Genomic DNA, 22540 nt, shown 5'->3' on the forward strand with positions numbered 1-22540 from the left:
ATCGCGGCTTAGATTCACCCAGTAAACAAGGATACCTGTGAGCTGTGAAAAATAAACAAAAAGCACAAGAAGAAGAAAGGAGATGACACAAGATTTGGTATAAAAGCTGTCCGGCGCGGCGCGGGCGTCAGCGGCTGGCGAGAAAGCGCTCAGTTGAAGATTGAGTCCCGCCGCTTCGCTGAGCAAAAAGAATCACTTTTCGTGTAGCTACATAATCCGTCCAATAACGATCAATACACACATTAGGATGAGACTTTAGCTCGCAATACCCAGGGAAGAAAAATCATCGAGAAATGTGAAGTCTCGCGCTCGAGAAAGCACGGCGCCGACGCAAGGCGAGCAGTCCGTTCTGACGGCCGTTCTCCACGACGCTTTTACCGTCAGTGTGTGGCAGACACTTCGCGTCGCATGGTCGAGTATCCGAGCGTTCGATTTCCGTTGAGAAACGCGGTGACACGGCCAAATCCCGACTGCAGCAAGCGAGCAGGAATTTAGTTTGGTATTAAACTCGTTGCGTCGATAAAGTGCTGGTGATTGATCGATGATGCATTCCTTTCGCTGTCGTACATTCAAGGAATAAGTTGCCATTTGGAAAATCTTGAACGTTGCTGGCTCTCTTCGTACCGTTCGAACACAGTTAACGGTGGTAATAAATTGCGAAGAATATATTCTCAGCCGACGAAACCGAGGCTTCAACCGTCTCTGCAACTTCTTATAGTATAAAATCGAATATGGATTATGGGGATGAGTGCAAGTTGAAGTGTTGATACCGGATAGTGGTTTATGATTTGTGATGCGGTTCTCCGTGCTTCTACACCTTTCGTTCAGTTGGATAAGAGTCGTCGATGTAACGGAGTGCCGGAAGTGACTGGGGTGCGAGACGTTTGGCCGATCGTTGAACGATGGTTAATGGTGGCAGCGGTGGGATGATATGAAGCTGGTCCAGCGCTAGTCTCGCCCTGAGCCTTGGATAGTGTTACTCACTTCGCTTAACCGTAACGAGTTCGCGAACTGCGTTCAAGGTCTCGCAAATATGAGAGTCCCCCTCGTTTTACTCGGCGGTATTGTCGTCCTGTCAGTTGCGGTCGCGAGAGCCTTATCCTGCGTCTGTTCGCCGTTGGAATGCGACTCGCTAACGGAAGAGGATTGCCCAGGGGGCCTCACCTGGGACCCTTGCAAGTGCGTTACCCTCCTCTTAACACAGACTCGCCAACCCACACGTGCATGCCTCGTAACCCCTCAGACCACTGCAGCATATGCATACCGCACACGAGAAGCCGTAAAAAACACGCGACTCGAGAACAAACAGACAAGTGCAGACTGTTGTTTGGCTTATCGTGCTCGGTGATCTCTCTCTTGGTCTCTTTACCGCTTATTTTCGCTTTTATTTCAGCAGTCGAAGGTCCTTTTTTGCAACATAGGTTGCCTTAAGGAATTCATAAGGTTTTAAAAATTCTTTTAAATAGTTGCGTTTTTTGCATTTATCGAAAGGAGAATTGTTCTTTGCATTTCTTGTGACGATATTGACGGCTGATTAACCGAATAAATTGTATTCCGGATTGAGAGAAATTGAAGGGTTTGTACGGTGACGTAAAATTCCAATTTCTCACTGGGGACACTTCGATGCTAGAGGACCCTGCAGGATCACAAATAAGACGCGACGCGACGCGACGGCTCAACGTGCCGCAGCCAACGTCCACGGTCGCTGGATCGGAGTGAAAAATGTTCCCTCGACCTTTAAATGTACTTGAGAATCGCATTAATCCTTTGCAAAGATAAATCATGCAGCTTACTTTACCGTCTGGGAGATGCGGATTATTATACTTTTCTCGAGAGGCATCCAGTGCCTGCTTTTGGATTAATCTTGACGGCACGTATATACGGAAGAGAAAAAAAGGCCAGATAAGGAAAGGATAAAAAATTGATAACAAAAAAATAAAGGAGATAAAAAGCTAAAGTCCGACTTCTGAAAGTCTCGTATTTGTTACATTGTTTGACAGGACTGATCTCCTCACTCTGAAAATAAAGGTCAGAGTCTAGAGATCAAAGTATCGAGTAGAGTGGGCCAGAGAATTACTCTAAAAATTTAAGTCATCCTTCGTCAAAGGCCGGGGTTCAAAAGAGCGGTCCGTGAATTGAAATTTTGCGTGATAAGCATTTGCGATCAGAATTGTTACACATCGGACGCATATATTGTAAAACATGATAATACCACTAGAATAGAACTGCCGTTAGTTTTACTCAATTGCCGTTTTTTTTTTCTCCGTAGTAAGATATTCTCTGTTCGACTTTTTGATCTTGATCACGATTACAAACGGGTCCCGTTTCCCGGGGGAACAACATTCACTCGAGTTCTTTGACAAACTAACTTTTCTTTCCTCTCCGGTTCGAATTTCACACGATCAAAATTGTCCCTTCCAAGTTTACATCACGGTGGCACATTGAGTAGCTGAACCACGACACGTCGTAAATGTTTGATCAATTTTTGCCCGTTTGACCCAACTCCAACCCTTCACGCCGGCTGCTTCGCGGGAAGAGTAAGGCATCGATATAGATAACACGAAAATTTCTGCACACACCAAAGCGGATCCCGTTTCAATCAATCCCTGTTTTCAGATGCTGCAGAGTCTGTGCTCGCGTCGAGGGTGAACCATGCGGAGGTCTCTTTGGCTTCTCTGGAAGCTGCTCCGAGGGGCTCCAGTGCGTGATCACGACACTTCTGGATCACGCGCGAGAAGTCGATGAAGGCACCTGTACCAGTGAGTATAATCTCTCCAAGTTTTTCAGTAACAAGAATAAAGGATGATTGAACTTCGACGATAAGGGAATATCCACAAATTAGATGCTGCACGGAGAAAAGGGTGCATTAAAGATTCGCATACAGTGTGGTAACAGACCGATTTACCGTCGCAGTGTGACGATTATTCCGATTCTGTAACGTAATGGTTACTGTACTATAGCATAACGTTTTACAGTCTGCACAGTTTGAGAGTGATCTTCATACTGCGATAGTAAATCCAACTTTTACTCTACCCTCTTCCCTCTACTCCGTGTGACATCTGCACGATAAGTTCTCCAAGTACATCAAAGAGTAAACAATTATAGAACAGTAAAACTTATCACCGACACAGAATGAATTTTCTTCCAAAGTTTCAATTTCAGTTGCTTTATTTATCTATGAAGTGTGTAAGGCCACCTGTACACTATAGCGCGGAGTATATAGGATATTTAAGCTGACCATATAACCAGTTCTCGTTATAAGTTACTAAGGTTAACTGTTAATTTAGCTTCCTCAATCAGCGAAGTTATTGAACTTTGTATAGAATGAGTAGAATCGAAATCCTCGCAAAAAGTATCCGGTACTACAATACGCGTGATTAGCTACTGTAGTATGGTAGCCGCTTTAGGGGCATACCGTGGAAAATTGACTTTCTTTCAAAGTTTTTGCACGCAGTTTGAGTAGCTCGTGGATTATACGGTATTGAAACTCTGAACTGTATGTGCTTTAAGCTCAAAGGAAAGAGCCTATGTATCGAGCAACGAAAAGAAGTAAATGATAGAAAGATAAAGAGCGGGAAAATATTATCACCTAATAGGAGACAAAAACATCAGGGCCCAAAAGCACGGCTGAGCTTAAGTGTTACTTGTACAAGCGATTAAGGGATTTAGGCAGTAGTGCACTTTGCTGCTCCGCCATCGTCGTTTTGTCGGCAATATGGATGTGCGGCTGAGCAAGCCACGTAGCACCAATCCCGTCTAGTCTGCAGAACTTTATGCGTCAAGTGTGCGTTGAAGCTTGTCTACAGTAGCTGAGTCAGGACGGAGGGAGAATGGGAGAAAGAGCGACTAGCCTTAGAATTGACATGAGGTGCAGTAGATGAGATGATCTACCTATTCGCGATGCGGTACGTTTTCAAGAAGATAACAAAACCACCTACGATTCAAACTTCTCAAATCTTATAGGTATCGTCATGTCGATGATTTTGTAGATTCGTCGACCGCTTGGCTCATCTCATTCGTGAAACTTAAATGCCATTGTCATAAATTTTAAAGTATTTGCGTTTCTTCCCCATTTTTCCGCCCCCAAAATGCATCCAGTAACAGGGATGGTACACTTTTCCCCAAATTCGTCATCCTGCAGTCTTCCAGAACGATTCTCTTCAATTGGAATAAATTGTTTCAATTCTAACTCTTGTTCATTCAATTTACGGTATTAAATTTTTATTCTTATTTTTTCCTCTAGTTCCATTGAAGTGTTTTTTATCAACGTCACTGTGAGCTTGACGATGGTGATATAGTAATAGTCAAACTGTAATTGATAGTTAAAGCAAGTCGTTTCTGAAGTTATCGGACAGTGAAACTTTTGTAGAAGGCTATTGGATTTCCGGTATTCGTTCTTTTACGCTCGAGATACGTAAGCGAAGGGCAATGGTAGAGAAAATATAAAGGAATGAAATTATTTCCGATTTACTTGTAAAATCCGCCCGGCGCTGCTGCAACAGCACAGAAAGAAAAGGCTGAAGGTTCTCGAGATTTCAGAGTTTCAGACTTTCAGATAGCGACCGCGTACCTTGTACATATGTACACGGATCTGCAGACCGAAGGAAGATGATTTGTTTGGGCATAGGGTGGAAAATGTACGATAAATATGATTGCCCTCGTTCCTCACCCTCCAGCCCATTTTCTCTGTATGTCCCTATCCTTCGGCCAGTCTCGTTATTTCGATAAAATGTTTTGCCGGGGAACATATATTCAGGCTACATATATATATATATATATATATATATATATATATATATATATATATATATGTATAATATTTACGTTTTTATGTACACCATTTCCTTATTTGATTGAGTGGAGAATGCTTACTATCAATTAAGGGATGGGTTGGCTGTAATACACTGTTGACAAGTTGGGTTTCACATCCCATTGGAAAGCAGGAAATTTAGTTCACCATTACGCATGTGTCAAGGATGTGTTGCCAAGTTTTTATTTTTTATTTTATTTTGTGGAACATATATTGAAAATTGATTATCCGTTTTATATACTTGTCGTAGTGCAATAACACCTTTGACATACAATTAACACTCATTTTAGAATATTTTAGCAATATTTGATCAATAAGAATATTGTTTCATTTGAGATGAACAGCTTTTTTATTAATGTTCTCGGACTAAGGGACACAAGGTGTGGGAATGAATTTTGGAGAAATTAATTGACCAAATTTTTTTTTCTGCGACGATATCGCGGTTTATCTTTTTAACAATCGTAGTGTCAATAATTTACATGTAAATAAAAATATTACATCGATAATAAATACACTTGACTCGGCACTAATGACTCGGGATTTGAATTTCGGAATTTGTTAAGAAATACCCAATTATCGTAATTCCTGTAACTATTAATGTGGAATATATATTATTTTTTTCCTAATCTTCTCAAAGAACCCGTTGTCAAAAGAGAAACGACGTTGCAAATGTGTCCACTTAGCTCTGATGGAAAACAATTATACACGTAATGCACTTCGACTAATATCATTCCTAGCAATTGGACTAGTTCAACAGACACATTTCTATAGCATTCGCAGTAAAACCCACGACACATGAGAATTTCTATTCCCCACTCTATGCCGTAAGGCAATTTAGGATTAACCAATTACACGGGTTATGTACGCTCATTTGTCAAAATAAGGTAAATGAACGCAACCCCGTGGAAAAGGGCCGGCATCGCGTGAGTAACCGTAAACAATATGGCTGCCGGCTGACCGACGGGCTGATGCTGCTCTCGCGCTCATCTCGCGTTTTCAAATCTTCGATCCGTTGTAATTACTGAACGACAGTGTCAGTGAATCATCTCAAAGTTTTCCTTGATTGTGATAACGCTTTTTTCACGCATCTGAGCATGACTTGTGAGACTAAAAAGGCCATAAATTGAAAACCTGTTGTCTAGTGCGTTGTGCGTGTGGTTACCAGACGACGCGATGAAGGAAAGTCGGAGATGGATCGGGTATATAGATAGTTGACGTTTATTCCGTTTTGCCATGAATTAAACTAGGCTGCGTTGTCGGATACGTTCATACCAAACTAGACTTCATATCATGACTGTCAGAAGGAATGGATTATGCCAATTTAAATTTTACCTCAAAAATTCGAGTGATTTTATTTGGCGTGTATTTTGATCATTGCTATGCATGTTCGTTTAATCTGCCAGTAAGAGAGAAGCTCTGACCAAATATCGTTGCGATTCAAGCTAACAATTACGATCATGCACGAGTATTCCATCGAAGATGCTCTCTAGAATCCAAAATCGAACATGAACGATTACCAGTTTTGAGGCTAAGCTTTGCTCATAGTTTAAAACTGAATACGTATCTTCTTATTTCTATTGGTCATCAGAGGAAGAAGATTTTCTGAGATAGTAATTTTCAGCGAACTATGACCATCTTTCACGAGTCCACCGAGTCCACCGAGTCTCACCATCCCCCTTAGTTGCGTAAGAAATAACAACTTCTGGAGTCAACTTTTCCTTGGCTAATAATTCTCCCCGAATCGTAGCTATATTTATCAGACTACCTTTCAACGTCGTCTATCTCTATACATCAACTCGTACATAAAAGCCATAAAAGTTTCGGCAGTTTGGTTGAAAGAAAAAAAAAAAAAACCAAATAATAATCATAGTAATAAGGATCATAAGCCGAACGAGAGAAAACGGAATGGCGAAAGAAAAAAATTCCCTCGAATCGACATCTGGAACCAGAAGATGGCTGTGTAAGTATGTAGTCGACTTCACATCGGATGTTTATAGTTTCTCCTGGTCTCCAAGATTTTTTCGCAATTCCTAATAAACTCCAGTGTAATACCAAGAACCGAGGAATTTGGAGTTTTTTTGGTTTTCAAATAAAAGCGAGCTAAAGTTCTGAGCCAATTACGTCTCGCTCGAACGAAGAGTGACGTAACCACTAGACTATCGGTTCCATTGATTGGCTAGCCGATATGTCGTGACCGTTACACCTTTGACTAGTTCCTATTGAAAACCTTACTCCCTCAACTTTTCCGTCGAATCAACTTCAGCGTTGTTTTTCCTTTTTTTTTCTCTCTCTTTTTCTTATGAAAACAACCTCCAAAGAAACAGCTAGCAGCTAATACAGGAACACACTACCCTCTGTAGCAGAGACCTTTCTGGAAAGTGCCAATATTATTCCGTATTTCCATTTTCTTTATTTTTTTTTTCCCTTCAATCAACGTTACCGTATTGGAATTAAACAAATGGACGAAAGTCATTGCCCCGATGTTAATCTTTCACTTTTGTTTTTCTTTGTTCCTTTTTTCCCCCACTGCTTAATAAGTTTTATGATACGGAGAGAAAACTAGGATTGATTTGATTTAGCTCAGATTTTTCATTTTTGCCAAAAAAGGATCGACGAGCTATACGCAGTTGCGTTGCTGGAATCGAAAAATATCATTTTCTACTCCGAGTGACTAAATGTAGTCTTAGCTGTCACATACGTCCCTAGTGTCAGTTTACGTCCCTAAACTTTGAGATCACGTGTCTTCTGAAATGCGTCCGAGGAATTCAAATTTCCTTCGAAGGTTTAAAACTTTCGGGTAGGTATATATATATATATATATAAACGGGGCTTCGAATCACCAGCCCTTCAAAAATACCCTCGAACGGAGTAACGCAAAGGTGACTTCGGGCGGTGTTTTCATCCCCTTGACTCGCCGGGGGCTGAAATTTGGTCGAGGTAATGCAATGGGCGAAGGGAGTCTCGATGATCGTCCGGCAGACGTCAGAGGTATAATAAAAGCGATCATTCTGCGAATGGAGAGGGCTGGAACCGTCTCTCCGACTATTGTCACTGCCCATAACCCCCGCAAGAAACAGAGATTTTCATCCCTCTTTACGTCCTTCTGTAGCACCGCGACGCCACCGGCTTCTTGCAATGCGACTGCTTCGAATAATAGTATTTGAATACCTATTGCCCATATCATCCCGTCAGCTAACCCTTTACACCGTTATTAGTTCGTGCCGAAAATACAGAGACAAGACGCTGACGACGTCACGAAGTGCCAATCGACGGGTGGAATTTTAAACGGTTTGTTATCTCCTTATCGGCAATCTATTGAACTTTCATACATAAGTATAAGCATTCAATCACGGGCTGCAATATTCTTTCGATCCGATAAACTCTCACTAAAACAGTCGTAATCTGCAGTAATGTCTAAAATGATTAGTGATCACAAGGTGTGATCATCCGCTTCAATAGCGGAAAATGGCATATTCATATTAACCTAACGGTACCATTACAGAGAATCAACTACCTTAAACAGATATTTTTTCTTGTAGACAAACACTTTATCATGAACCCTCAAGGGGTTTGTAAGAACAGGGGGAGAAATCAATTTACGAACTTCTCACGCCAGTTGACTAATTATGAAATTTTTTTTTACTCATCCTAGTAGACATCACACAGTGCATACATGTAAAGAATTTTATCGGGAAGTAGTATATAAAAAAGGATAAAAGCTAGTTTTGTATTTGTAAAAATGAACTGCATTGTCTTATTCCTTTACTTGGAACATGTATTTTTTCTTCTATGTATTGTTATTCACCTTGGAGATAAGGATAAGGCTGCGAATCATTGTGGTTTCAGCGTCCTTAAGGGTGTATACTACCTTTGAAACCTTAAAAGTACGCTATTTTCCAAAGTTGATTCGGAAAGCAATAAATGAAGATAGCGAGATGTTATTTTTCAATTTTGTTTGTTATTTTACCGACTCTTATTCGAAATAAAAGCTTGATGTGTTTACGGAGACCAAAATTATAGGGCTGTGCGTGCAGCGCACCGGATATGTTGGCTTCGGGCATTACTCGTAGACCAGACTGCTGAAACAAAAGTCCGGAGGATTTTATAATTAAGTCGGTAGTATCTTCGATGTGTTCGAGTAAAATTAGGAGGTACCGAAAATTAAACAATCTATGAAAAAAAATGAAATTTTGACATTTCTCTTTTACACGTGTATCTCTCCTTTAATTTTCATCAAAATATGTCGATCAGTTTTTCAGATTTCGTGAATACAGTCTCGAAAAATGCGAGTCGCGCGATTAGTTTTAGCCGCTATTTCGTCAATTTTAAGAGTTTTTAAACGATCAGCCTCTGCAAATACATAGTAAGGATGCAGCTATTAAAATATGCAATAATACCAAAATTCAATTTTTGTAAATTTCAAAGGTTGTCAGACTCCTTAAATTCTTTTTGAGTTGATATCCGATTTTCAATTTTCCAGTTGACAATCCTTTCATACTTTTCACGGTTTGTAGCCACGTCCAACCGCTGTAACGGCTAATATCTCTCATAGCAAAATATGCGAAGCACGCAATTTTTTCAGTGTATCTGTGTAGGAATATTACAATTTTCCACTCCTGCACGCAACTAAGTCCTTATACCTGTCGGAGCTGCCGCCCTTCCTGATACTTTGTTTCCTTCCGTATTTCTTTATCTCTTCAGTTCGTAAACCCTGAGGAATATATTTACCGGTGACCTCACCCATCTTCCCGTTCTTCCTTCTCCTCAACCTCCTGTATTCTCTCTCTCTCTCTCTCTCTCTCTCTCTCTCTCTCTTTTGCGTTCCCTCTCCGTTCTTAGTAGAAAGCTTGCAAGTCCGCAGACCCGCGTCTGTCCTTCTTCCTTGCTCGCTGCCTACCAACCCCTCTGACAACAAAGTAGTAATCGCCTCACAGTTTCCAACGGGACTTTGCCACGTGCGACAATAAGGATAACAGAGTTAGAAGAATTTGAACCTCACTCGTATACTTTCTCCACGAAAGTTTACGTGATCTTGTTTGCTCAATGAGGCCCAATGAGAGGCGAAATGTCAGCCGTTCCTCAAAAAATATCTCCTTGTTGCGTACTCGTCTGCAAGATTCTGACGTTCTTATATGCTTTCATCCTTCGAAATCGGTATTATGATTAGAATTATCGGCCTTCGTTATGCTGGTGTAGAAGGTCGCAAGTTGGAAACGATGAAGCCTTAACTCAGAAGTGTACTTTCAATTGGACATTGAATGAATGCAATTTTCATCTTTAAACTTTTGACCCTGTCATCGACAATAAACACGATTCAAAGTGCTTTCGTGAAAATGGATTTTACTTTTCGTAATATGAAATTAATTTTTGAATAAATTTTCAGCAGCAACGATAATCGGGTTCTCCATGCTTCTCAAACAAAAAATTATCGACCTGAATCCGTTTCTCTGCGGAAAAAATTCATTTTCCGATTCTAAGACTGACATAAAAATCGGATTTCATGTTCGGAACTTTCAAACTCATAGGCACGAACAATACATTGGTTACACTTTTTGAAATGATTTATCACAATATCCCGAATACACGTTGTCTTTTGTCGATCTATTTCCCCGTTCGTTTGTAGAACGAAAATAGAAAATAGAATATAGAAACAGGTTAAACGATCCAGGTTTACAGACAAGATGAACAACTACTGCAATGCTTGACAATTCTTCGGTTCTACAGGTCGCTCATATTACACCTCCGTGTAGCTTGAATCCGAGCATTGTTCTCTGTCCATCGACACAAACGTACACGTCGCCTCCGTCTTATGTAGAATTCGTTTCACGTATTGTCGGAAACAAGATTAACTCGTCGAATACACTTCCAATGAACTGGTAACAAATTAGAGTGAAACTAAAACACTGTTTTCTGGGTTTAAAAATCACGGTATTCTTGAAGCGACTGACATCACTTAATTGATCAAATCATCTGCAAAATTGCATTGGAAAAGAACCATTTCCGAGGGGGCGAATTTTGTAGGTGGCCCAGTAAGGCTCAAGTACTGTAATCTAAATTTATACATTTGGAAACAAAAAAAAAAAAGAAAAGAATTATGGCTATAATTTTAGTTACTTGTTCAGTAGAACACTTGCATTTAAATCTATTTTATGATCTCAAACTATGCGAATTATCCAATTTTCATGAAAATTGTGCAGAAATCACGCAACATAACCCCACTTTTCAGCTTCGGAAGTCAATATGTTTTTATAAGATTCGGTGTCCTAATTTTTTTGTTATAAAATTTAGAGTCTTTATGAAGCACGTAATGCGAGCCTTGTTTTCTAGTCGTATTTACTTTTCAGAAATATCTTCATTGTTTAATATATAACTCTACGGAGCGTAGTTCTTCCGCTAGAGCTTGTATTGAAATCCAAATTCCAATATTTTTTCTTTGTATTATATGAAAATATGCAATAGTCATTTGAATTATAATGAAATTTTTAAATGTTCAACTTTTCACGATTTCCTGATGGTGCAATCTCAACGCAGTGAATTCTCGACCATCAGCTATAAATAGCGTTGAACGGTGAACGGCCAGTAAACGCTAGATTGATAAAAAAAAAAAAAAAAGTAATTACGTAATCTGAGTGCAACAGGGTTCTGAACTTTTCCAGCTTTTCAAAATTTAACGTACATTGTTCATTGATTGACAATGAGTGACATTTACCGGGGGCGTTATTTTCCGATTTGATTGATTGATATTCTCCCAGAGCTTCGTTCGGTCCTTCGATCACGCGGATGTCTGCGATGTCACGACCACAATATCATCGTTTCAGGGCCAAAGGTTAACCCCTGTCGTAATTCTATGTTACACATGTTCTGCAATCTTATGTTTAATTTTTTTTTTTTTTCATTCTTTGTATTCTCAAATAATTCTCTGTAATGGTTTGCGATCGATTTTCATTTTTTTTTTTATCATATGTTTGAAATCCTTCGAATCTTTGTAATCACTTGTAATCTTCATGATATCGTTGTGATCCTTGAAATTACTTGTCATCTTTGAAACTCGTTGCAATGAATCTTGTTCGGCGTCGGTATATACGAGCACCCGCAGTAGCTCGTATTTTCTTTGCTTTTTTTCGCGTGTTTTTTCACGCCGATCGTACATACGTGCAATAAAGCAAGGGATGCGAAGCGTGAGTAGCCCCAGGCTTTTTGGAATCCTTCTCTGCTCGTTGCCGAAGCCTCCCTTTGGTAGATTCGCGAGTTTCCTCGGATGGGAAATGGACTTGCAACCCCTCTAGAGTTGGAAACAACCACTGAAGTACATGGAAAATGTGTTCTCGGCACCGGCTCATCAAGTCAAAAAAATATTAAGAATCAGCCCGCTGCTACCGTGCCTCGGGGGCTGTCCAGGACGAAGGCGCGAAGAAAGAAGGAACGAGGTTGAAGGTGGCTCGAGGAAAGAGACGCGTGTAAGAATTTTGCGTACGAAAAACCACCGGCAGGAAACCTATATCGACTTTTCTCTCATCTGCGTTTTTTTTCCCTTCTCCAGGCATGTTTTATCCATCTTCATATATATACACCCCTCTGGTCTCTTTCTCATCTACGCAATCCTCTTTCCTTATCTCGTTCTACAACCTCCAAGTCCCCTGCTTTCATTACGATGATTTGTCATATACAAAGTATTGGATACTGTCTGATTACATTTTGTAATGAGGGTGAAATTGATTATAAATTACATTTTTGTTTGGTAATTTTGGGGTAGAAATGAAATGCAAATTGTATTTATAAGTCGTTATCAATTTCTGTTTGATTACAATTTTTACAAGTTAATCACATTCTTACAGTCATCGTATGTAATGACTGTCTTTATTTTTTATCCAAGCTCATAATTCGGTAATTTAATAACGCTTAAGTCGAATGATCCAATTATTTCTCAAGAATATACACAATAATAAAACGAATCAAGTTTTTCAAAAAATGCTCCACAATTTCATTGGACACGATTATTAAGGAATTGCGAAAGACATAAACATGAAATATCACGGATGCGAATATGATCAATTAACTGAAATGATAGAACGAAAATTTAACTACCGAAGTCGGTTGAAAATCGCCAACGTCTCGGATTTTTTTCATCAGTATTAACGTACTTATTCTGCAGCTTAGGTTTACATCTGCGGTATAACAAAAGCGGACTAGGATTCTCCCCGCAGATTTTGTATTTTTAATTTCATCCAACGGTTGTTAGACTCGGTTTACAGAGCGGAAAATTATCCGGATATACGTAGATCCTATACATTTTTAACTAAGTTAAGCTAGGTCAGCTTCTTTGCGGTGTAGAATTTTTTTATTTACTTAGATCACTTATTTATTCACCTCTTCATCCTTTTTTACAAGTCTGGTATAATCTTGGTATCCATGCAAAGGTACTCAAAGGCATCAAAGTACAATAAACATTTACTAGCTTATTATACAGAACGAATGAACTAAAATAAAATAATAATCAACTTACAAATACATGTCACATCAATTCAATTATTTTTCTACACAGCCATGCAATTGTCAACGCGTACGTGCGAAAAATTTGTTTAAAAATTCTACAATTTTGTCCATATGTTTAGAAGGTGCCTTAATTTTAATTAAATAGGCTAAACAATGCTCGAAATTATTTTAAAAAATTTCTTTAGAAATTGTGTAAAAATTGTTCTTGGTAGAAATATGAAAAAATTATATGGCACGTGAATAAATATTAGATGGTTTTAGGTTGTATTATTGACAGAAACGATGTTCTTACTAGCCTTTATCCTAAATTTTCATTTTCAATATCGATAAGAACTTTTCATCCAGCAACTTGAAATAATTACGGCGTACTTTTATTTTTTTGTCAGGCAGATGATCTCCAGCGTTTTTTATGCATATTAATACATATATTTATTGATCATCACTTCGTATCTTTGTTGTTCTCAATCCTTGGTATAAACTGTCATTTTTGGGCTATTCGAAGACGAAAAAATATGACCTGAATATTTATTCGCAAGCTATTCAAATACGCAATAAATAAGAAAAGAAACAAAAAAAAAAAACAGGATTTGGCCAGCCTAAACACATATTTCTGTGATTTGGATAAGGTAAAATTTTTCTTTTACTAGGTATAAATCGATTCTGGAGTTGTTGATATCATAACTTGGGAAACGACGAAGCGTTTGTCATACTTAGCAGACGTGTTACTTACGATTAGCGGTTTCGGCTCGTTGCACATAGCATGCTGGTTTCTGCCTACGTACATACCTTGAGCAGGGAAAGTTTTGGGATTATATACTGCCGCATCCTGTAAATGTATATTATACGCATATATGTACATATATTACACACACATGCGCCCGTAATATGTGTGATATGCACGAGTCGTATATGAATATATAGAATTTAATATACACACAAAGTATAAACGCCCGCGATTGTAATGGCTCGCCGCAAATTAATTAAGCTTGAAAGTTTTACGCGGGCATGTAAGTTACAACTAATTTCGTTTCTTCTATATACATATTCGCATGTACATGTACGATATAGATACATGTATACATGTACGTTGTGGCTGTGCATTTACCGCAAAATTATACCTGCACAGAGAAGTTGTTATCAAATATTCATTCGCGAACTTATATCATATGTGTATACATATATACATATATATATATATATATATACATACTCGTATATGTGCATTGTCCATATTGTATATCTATATAATGTATGGATTTATGGACGTGTTCTGTACGCCCATTTATTCACTATGCATGCATTCGTGTACGTAGTTTACGTCCATATATGGCAAGTCTGCATCGTGTTCTTCTCTCTCTCTCTCTCTCTCTCTCTCTACATATACATATATATATATATTGGATTCATAGGAGGCATAGTATCCCAACTATAACTATTTGAAATCATTTTTGAAATTTTTCAAGTAATTTCAGATATCGAATACGTACTTCCGGTATTGGCAGTTGACAGTGATGTTAAAGAAGAATTGAAGGATGTGAAGAAAAAAACATTTCCTTCTTTTTCTTTTTTTTTTTTTTTTTTTTAACTTTGCTTCCGTACATATTGATTGTTTCTAGTGGCATTTACGCTGAAGAGTTTTCTTGCGGATGGAAAATTGAGGAAAGTTCAAAACGATATTAGTATGAAGATTTTTTATAACTTTAATTTGACTCCCGCATTATGGTCACGATATTTTCAGCGAGGGTAAGGGATTATAAATGAATGTGCGAAAGCTGAGGTAAAAGAAAGAGAAAAAATGAGGATAATGAAAAAAAATATTTACAATAGAAAGATTCTTAGAAAATCACTTAGCAAATAATGTATTAGTTAATTGTTTTTATTTACGTCTTTGAATTTGTCTTTGATCTCACCGTCAAATGCTCATGTACGGAAAACGTCTACTCCTAGACAAAATCTGACGTTACTTGCAGAATATGAAAGATGAAAAATCCACCAATCACCCATGTCAGCGTTAATATTGTAACTCTTGCGTAAGACCTTTTTCTGTTTCGTTTTTCGCTTCGCGAGATATTCGCTCGTTATAAAATATCGGGAAAGAAAAGTGAAGAGTGTGATAATATGTAATAGCTGAAATATATGTATATATATATATATATATATATATATATATATATATATATATATCTTACAGATCGCTTATAACACATGCCTCTATAGTCTATGTGCATGTCAGTATATCTATGGGGCTTCCACGTTGAACCAATGAGTCATCGACCTGACCCCCTAGGATTCTGATGTCCAATGGATTTTTGGTTTTTTCGGTCAAAAATGATACCTCTAATTTTTCGAAATTTATCCGCCATTTTGTAAACGTCTGGTGACCCGATAAATGCCTGACATGAAGATGGGCATTTTTAAAATCGATGAAACTTTTTCGTAAAATCAGTTACTCGAAGAAACAGCTTTTTCTCATGATCCGAAAATGAAATGAGAACGCTGAATATTTGATTTTGCATTTTTGTTGAAAAAAAAAAAAAAAAAAAATTCTTGGAGTTCATTTTTAATAATCGTTTGTTGTAGTACAATATAAAATGAAAAGAAACTCCGTTCTCGTGAAATTCGACTTTCTTTTTTTTTTTCAGAGTAAACCGAAGGAAACGATGCTTAATTCGAAAAAAAAAATTGTTTTCATGGTTTTACTCTTGAATTAAAAGGAAAATCGAATTTTATCAAGACGAAGCTTCTTTTTATTCTATTTTTTACAACAAGAAACCATCTTTAAAAATAAATTCCAAAAAAAAATGTTCATAATTGTCATCCCATTTTCGAATCACAATAAAAAGATATGTGTTTTCGAGTTCCTGATTTTACAAAAAAGTTTCATTCATTTTAAAAAAGTCCATTTTCATGTCAAGGATATTTCTGGTCACCATACTTTTACAAAATGGCGCTAAAATTTTCGCAAAATCAGAGATATCATTTTTCATCGAAACAAAACAAAAAATCCACTGGACATCGGAATCCTAGGGGGTCAAGTCGATGGCTGGTTGGTTTGAAATAATATAAAGCTTAACAGTGGATATCAAATATCGAATATTGTTGGTTTCTTTTTCTTGTTGACTTGTTTTTTTTTCTGACGAAAATGAATCATATTCCATTGCTACACGGCTGTCGTCGTTGTTGTTATTATTATTACTCTTATACAATACATGATATAACGTTTATATCAATTACGGCTTGTTCGATGATTGATTTTTGACGGTTGATCGTTGCGAGGAAGGCCTCGCTTATCAATTTATTGATCCGACGAATGAATTATGTTATTCGTAAGGAATATACAGATATAATACGCGTAATATTTAATTAAACAAGATTTCAGGACGCAATTTGTCAGGCAGAAATGATAAACGTTTCCTCACGATTTCTCTCATTCACCCATATTTACCTGTAGCCATATACAGTACAGTATTAATTTATTCTTCCGATTCATCTCCTTCGAAATGAATCTCCCTCTGGTATTTCGTATAATCCGTTTATGATTGATTGCGTTATAGATTTATCATCGACCAATTAATTGGTCGAGTAATATTCCTGTAATTTCAAAGTTTCATCAACCATCCTAGATGGACTCGGAAGGGCGACAGGGGCGTCATATTGGGGGACGAGGGCCCTCCGGAGATTTACATCCAATATCGAACAGCCGGAGATTTAGTTCCAGGCTTTATGATTCCATCTTCGTTATCGCCAACTCGAATATTCACCAAGCATTCGAATACAAAGTACGCAGTAATGGGTGTATATAGGTATACATACTATACATATAGCTATGCGTCCTGTACTTTCTTCTGTAACGAGCAGGAACGGTCGAAGATTTGTTTGGAAGGTAGGATGGAGTGGAAGATATTTACTTGCGTTATGTACACGTATTCATTTTGAAACTGACTTCTTCGGTAGAAATACTTCCTTTTTAAATACATTTTACGGATGCTTAAATGTACCTGCTTCTCTCCTAGCTGCTTCCTGCGGCTGTGGAATCAGAAAAGAGAATATAGATATCACATTTTCTGTTTATTGAACTTCACCACCATCACGAAATTCACAAGAATGTATGTAGTGCGGAAAGTAGGCGGTTTCCGACGAGAGTGGCTTGCAGCGTAATGCAACGGCGAAAATAATTTTCAGGCCAAACTACAATAAAGTTAAGTTTGGTTGAAAATTGTAGAACGTAAAACATTGTGAAAAATCGTCGAAAATTTTAATATTTTGCATAAAAAAAATTACAAGTTTCTAAGAAATAGGTATTATAAAAATGTACAATTTTTCATAAAAGATGATTACAATATACGACACGGAGAAAATTGACTTCTTTTTTTTTAGAAGCTTGTGGGATTTGGTAAAAAAAAAAAAAAAAACAAAAAAAAAAAAACGGAGTCGCGTAAACGCGAGCCTATCGACAATTATCTATAAAACATAACGATAATCTACGATAAACGTACTGTTTCATGGAAAATTACGATAACCTACTAAAAATTCGAAGCCAGAATTACGAAAGTGTCCAAATTTCTCTGCTCAATCGTGAAATCAAATTCGTTTTGAAGTGTCGTAATTGTTTCCATCAGGGAACCCGCAGAGGTGCCCTTACGGAAAAAAACCTAACTAGAGTGTAAATTCGCCCTCACAACTCATAAATAATGCAAAATTTCCATAAGAAAAAAAGTTTAGGGTGTGACTTTAGACTCAAGTTGAGAGTTTTTTCTGTGAGGCTGCTAGCGCTGTATTCATACGAATCAGATATCGCTCATCCACTCAGGTGACACACGCCATTTTTTCCAACATCTATGGAGAGATCTTTGCGAGACCAAAGAATGTGATATAATCATTTGAACGAGGCAGATTGGGCGCAGGCCCGGCTTCATAAAACCTAATCTAAACGCGCCAACTTCAGATTGAATCCAACCCAATCACGTCACTGGCTGTGCTTAAGAGCCTTAAACTCAACATTTTTCTTCTTATCAAATTTCCACGGTGCATTGATCTTTCGTAGCGGGATTCAAGAAAATTATTCACGTCCCGAAAACTGTAAAAAAATGTATGGTTTTTTGACACGTCTCACTATTCCCACATTTTTCGCATTTCAGGGGCAAAAAAATTTATAGCTAGATGCTTTAGGGAATTCTGGAAAGAATACGGAGTAAAATGAGCCATCGTGAGATTGTTTTCATGCAGTATTGAGGTCGCTAAAGAAGAACTAGTAATGATAATAATTTCGTAAATTAAAGGTGCGCCCAGCTATGTGTGACAGCATCTTTAATTTACGGAATTATTGTAAACATTGTAAACAAGTAATGCACCGACGGAATTCGAACCCTTTCCATTCGTTTGTTTATTTAATTATATATAGATATAAGGAGAAAAAGGGTGAGTTTACTCGGTCGATAAGGGTGGGAGTCCTTCATGGTCTTAAAATGAATTATCGGAACTCCATAGCTCAACTTCCATACGTTTCATGGTTTTTTTTTTCTTTTTTTTTTTTGCATCAATGCGTTCTTTACATTCCTGTGACTAATTATCTATACACAAGACAACATGAAAAAATAATAAATTAAGACAAACATAGTTACGTTTATTAACCTAATTACAACCGTTCACGAGATGCCAAAAACAAACTAAATCAACGAAAAACACCCCTAGAGACGTTTGCTATGTATGTACATACATACGTGATACTTGGAAATAAAACAGAATCTTGTAATTAATTCTAGTCCAATATTGCATGGTCTAATACACGCGGTGGCATGGCAGCAGAGAGTTTGCTGTATTTTTTTCAATTCTACGTAATTATTCGAAGAAAATAAAACAGTTGGTTCTTCATTTTTGCGTTTGTACTTTCGCCAATTTCCGTATACATACGTGGGGCACGCGTGGGCGGAATTCTACCCTTGCAAAATGGATCATTTAATTTTCCACGACTACGCGCCACCGCGTAGTGAGCGTAATGTGCTCGTGGCTGCTTGGTCAGACACGTAAATAGGCACGCGGTAAGCGGCTGCACGCGACCCTTGCCCACCTTTTTAATTATCTTCACGAGCTCGTGCCACGAACAATTCGGGTGTAACTGGTTTATCAATACCGCGAATCCCGGCCCTTGGGGCTCCGCGTTCTGTCCATTTTCATTCCGAAATTTTCCACTCTCAACTTGGTTCAATATACACTCATTCGAGTCGGAAGGAAATACGAGAAATCAAATTGAGCCACGATATCTGGGCGTATATTCACTCAAACGATGAAGTTCCATGATTTAATTTCGTATTTAAATAAGGGTGGCGATTTGGCAGGGAAACTTGGAATACTGGGAAGTATCAGGGAATCTTTTTCTTTTTTTTTTTCTTTCAATGTGGAAACGTCAAGGTGATACCAGGGAGTTTTATGATATATTTATAATGCAGTTATTTTTGCACCAAATTTCGCCGAATAAACTCTTCAATGCGTTCTTTAAATTTTTTAACTGCAGGACTAATAATTCTATCTATAGATGTTTATTATAATTTCATAAAGATAATAATGATAATATTATAAATAAAATCGTTAATAAGTATGCCTAACAATGAGACCTAAACTTGATATATTTACTAGCCCTTGCAACCTTCTGTTTTATACGCGTAAACTATTTATGCTAAGTTTTTAAAAATACGAAAAAATCTGTTGCGAAATTTCCTGTGTCCGAACGAAAAGTCGGAAAATTTTCACAACCAAATTAAATGGCCATCTTGTTAACTCTATAGTTATTGGATCGATAAATTCGATGAGAGTTGTTTGGTGATTGATATTGTATGTCTACTCCCTTTATTCCCTGACTTCGGTATTTTTTTCTCCATTTGATGATGAAATTATTTGTACTTCTGTTTTCTGGCTTTTCGTTACCTTTCCCCTTTTTTTGCTTTTCTCTTCTTGAATAAAAAAAATGAATACAAATTAGGGGAAATTGTCTGCTGGGAGATAAAAAATTTGGTGATCTCCCGGCATGATGGGGAACTCGGGCTGACGCCTGGCTTAAAGTTATGAATAATTCAATGGTCAACGGTATTTCACACCAATTCAACGGAATACCGTACACATCAAAGGCTCCGGTACATTTATATCAGATTTCAACGGCTGCAAAGCCCATGCAGCGCCCCGTAGTAATTATCTCGTAATTAGAGCACCCTGTGCAGAATAAAATCTCAACGGATAGTCATAAAGAAATGAAAGGTTGGAAAAAAATAAATATACAAATTTGCCTAAATTATACGATATATTTTCCACCGTCAGAAGTCTCTACAAAACTTTCTAGCAGTAAACCAAATCGGGATCGAAATAGAAGATTTCGGTGTATAAATAAATGAGTGAAGTTTGTTTCATTGATAAATCTAATACTGTTTTTTAACAAGCAGATGATATACATCGCAGCACATTAAACTTACACTCGCAATATATTCTTGTATATTCTAGAAATTCCATCGATAAAAAACGAATTTCCACTGAAATTTCCCAGAGCGATTTTGATAGTCAGTTTATCATTTAAAATTGACTTTTTATTATGCTGTAGAATGCTGTAAAATTAATTGATAAAAATATTTTTACCCTGAGAGTTTGCAGCCCTTATTTTATTTGGGGGGGGGGGGGGGGGAGGTCATTGAGGGTGATTTTTACTCCAAAAGGTAAAACTGATCCAACAGAAGAATACGTGTCTAAAATTTTTCGATGTGCTACAACATATGACAGAATGAATAAATCGATTAGGTACTCATCGGGTACTTTCCTTGTAAGAATGCAGGTGCTTCTCTACTCGAGTTACGTCACTGAATGAATGGGGCGATCAAATATTGTGGCAAGATCGGACGAAGAAATTAAATACTCTTGTAACCGGAGCGTATCGCGGGCAATTTTACCAGGGTAACGACGAGCGAGCATCGTGAGTGCGTTGAGAAGAGAGAGAGAGAGAGAGAGAGAGAAAGTGATAAAAACGAGGGTGCGCTGTGCTTTTTAAACGAGTTCCAACACCCGGCGCCTGATTGTGTGTGTTGTATTTCGCATGAACGCAACGGGGGTTGCAGCAGACGAGGCGCAACTGATCGAGATAACAAAACTGGCGGTGCGGCGTGTGTTTTAAATTCGCGCTTTTTCTCTCGCTTCATTTCGGTACAATGTTTTCACGTTCTCTTTTCTTTTCTTTCTTTTCCGTTTTCTTTTTTTCATCAATTCTTCTATTTGCGCGACTTCCCGCACACACGCATTCTCACAGAGAATCGCGCGCGCTTCGAGAACGCTGATGCGGGGAAATTTTTAAACGAATTGTTTTAATTTTTGAAACACCTCTGTCGGGTGCCCCTTGACACCCCTGATGACGCGGCTGTTTTAAGTGCTCCAAATGTGTGGAAGGCAGCTTATCGCCCTTGTCGTATGAACACGGTACTTGTACATGATATTGTGTGTGTTTTTATATCGTGCCGGGGTAATATTCCGGGGTGGAGAAACAGCAGTTTTGCAAACGCTCAAGAGGAAAGCGTAACGCGTGCTATGGCCTTGTGAAACTCTATGTAACCTACCCTCTGTAACATATTCGGCGAGAGGATTTCTACCCCGATTCTCGTTTAAATTCAATTATTGTTATACGTGATCACAGGTATCACGTAAGCTGTTTTTTTTAAGTTTTGATTTATCCACGGTGTTGTTATCGCGCACAAAATTCGAGGTGAATTGTCGCCAGGAATGCAGAACTGAATGATTTGTGAATAAAAGAACCTCACAAACATTTGAATTGGGCTAAGAGCACCAGAGTTTTATTATTTTCAACATTATGCTACAAAATTTTTACATAAATCGTTCATACCTTAACTTGTGTTATTTAAATTTGCTTCGATTTATTTCTAGCGCATAGTATGAAAATGTTGTTTAACTTACACTTAGAAAAAATATCTATTTTAATGTTGTAAAAATTTCTTCGCTTGAAATAAATTTAGACAGAATGAGATAAAATTTTCTTACTCACGCAAAGTAAATTATTCAATTGTCCATATTCGAATATAATCTTTTTGTTTCAAACAAGTCCGGAAGAATTTTTTTCCCAGCGTACGATCTCACTGTCACCGGTGCAAATAAAAGCGCTAGAAATTTTTCGAACAATTTTTCTGCTTCAAACTCATAATTCAGACGATTTACCCTTGAACTTCGTGATTTCACTATGTAAAAAAAGTAACA

General features: G+C 37.9%; 1 protein-coding gene across 1 annotated transcript in view; it reads left to right on the forward strand.

The window, feature by feature from the left end:
• Positions 1-399: 399 nt before the first annotated feature.
• Positions 400-22540, forward strand: part of LOC124406479 — a 49021-nt gene continuing 26880 nt past the window's right edge. Inside the window, exons 1-2 of the mRNA XM_046881905.1 lie at positions 400-1179; positions 2617-2759. Coding sequence (XP_046737861.1) covers positions 1034-1179; positions 2617-2759 — 289 coding nt within the window. The 5' untranslated portion in view covers positions 400-1033. The remainder of the gene's footprint in view (positions 1180-2616; positions 2760-22540) is intronic.

The sequence above is a fragment of the Diprion similis genome, chromosome 6 (assembly GCF_021155765.1).
Source record: "Diprion similis isolate iyDipSimi1 chromosome 6, iyDipSimi1.1, whole genome shotgun sequence".
Lineage (NCBI taxonomy): Eukaryota > Metazoa > Arthropoda > Insecta > Hymenoptera > Diprionidae > Diprion > Diprion similis.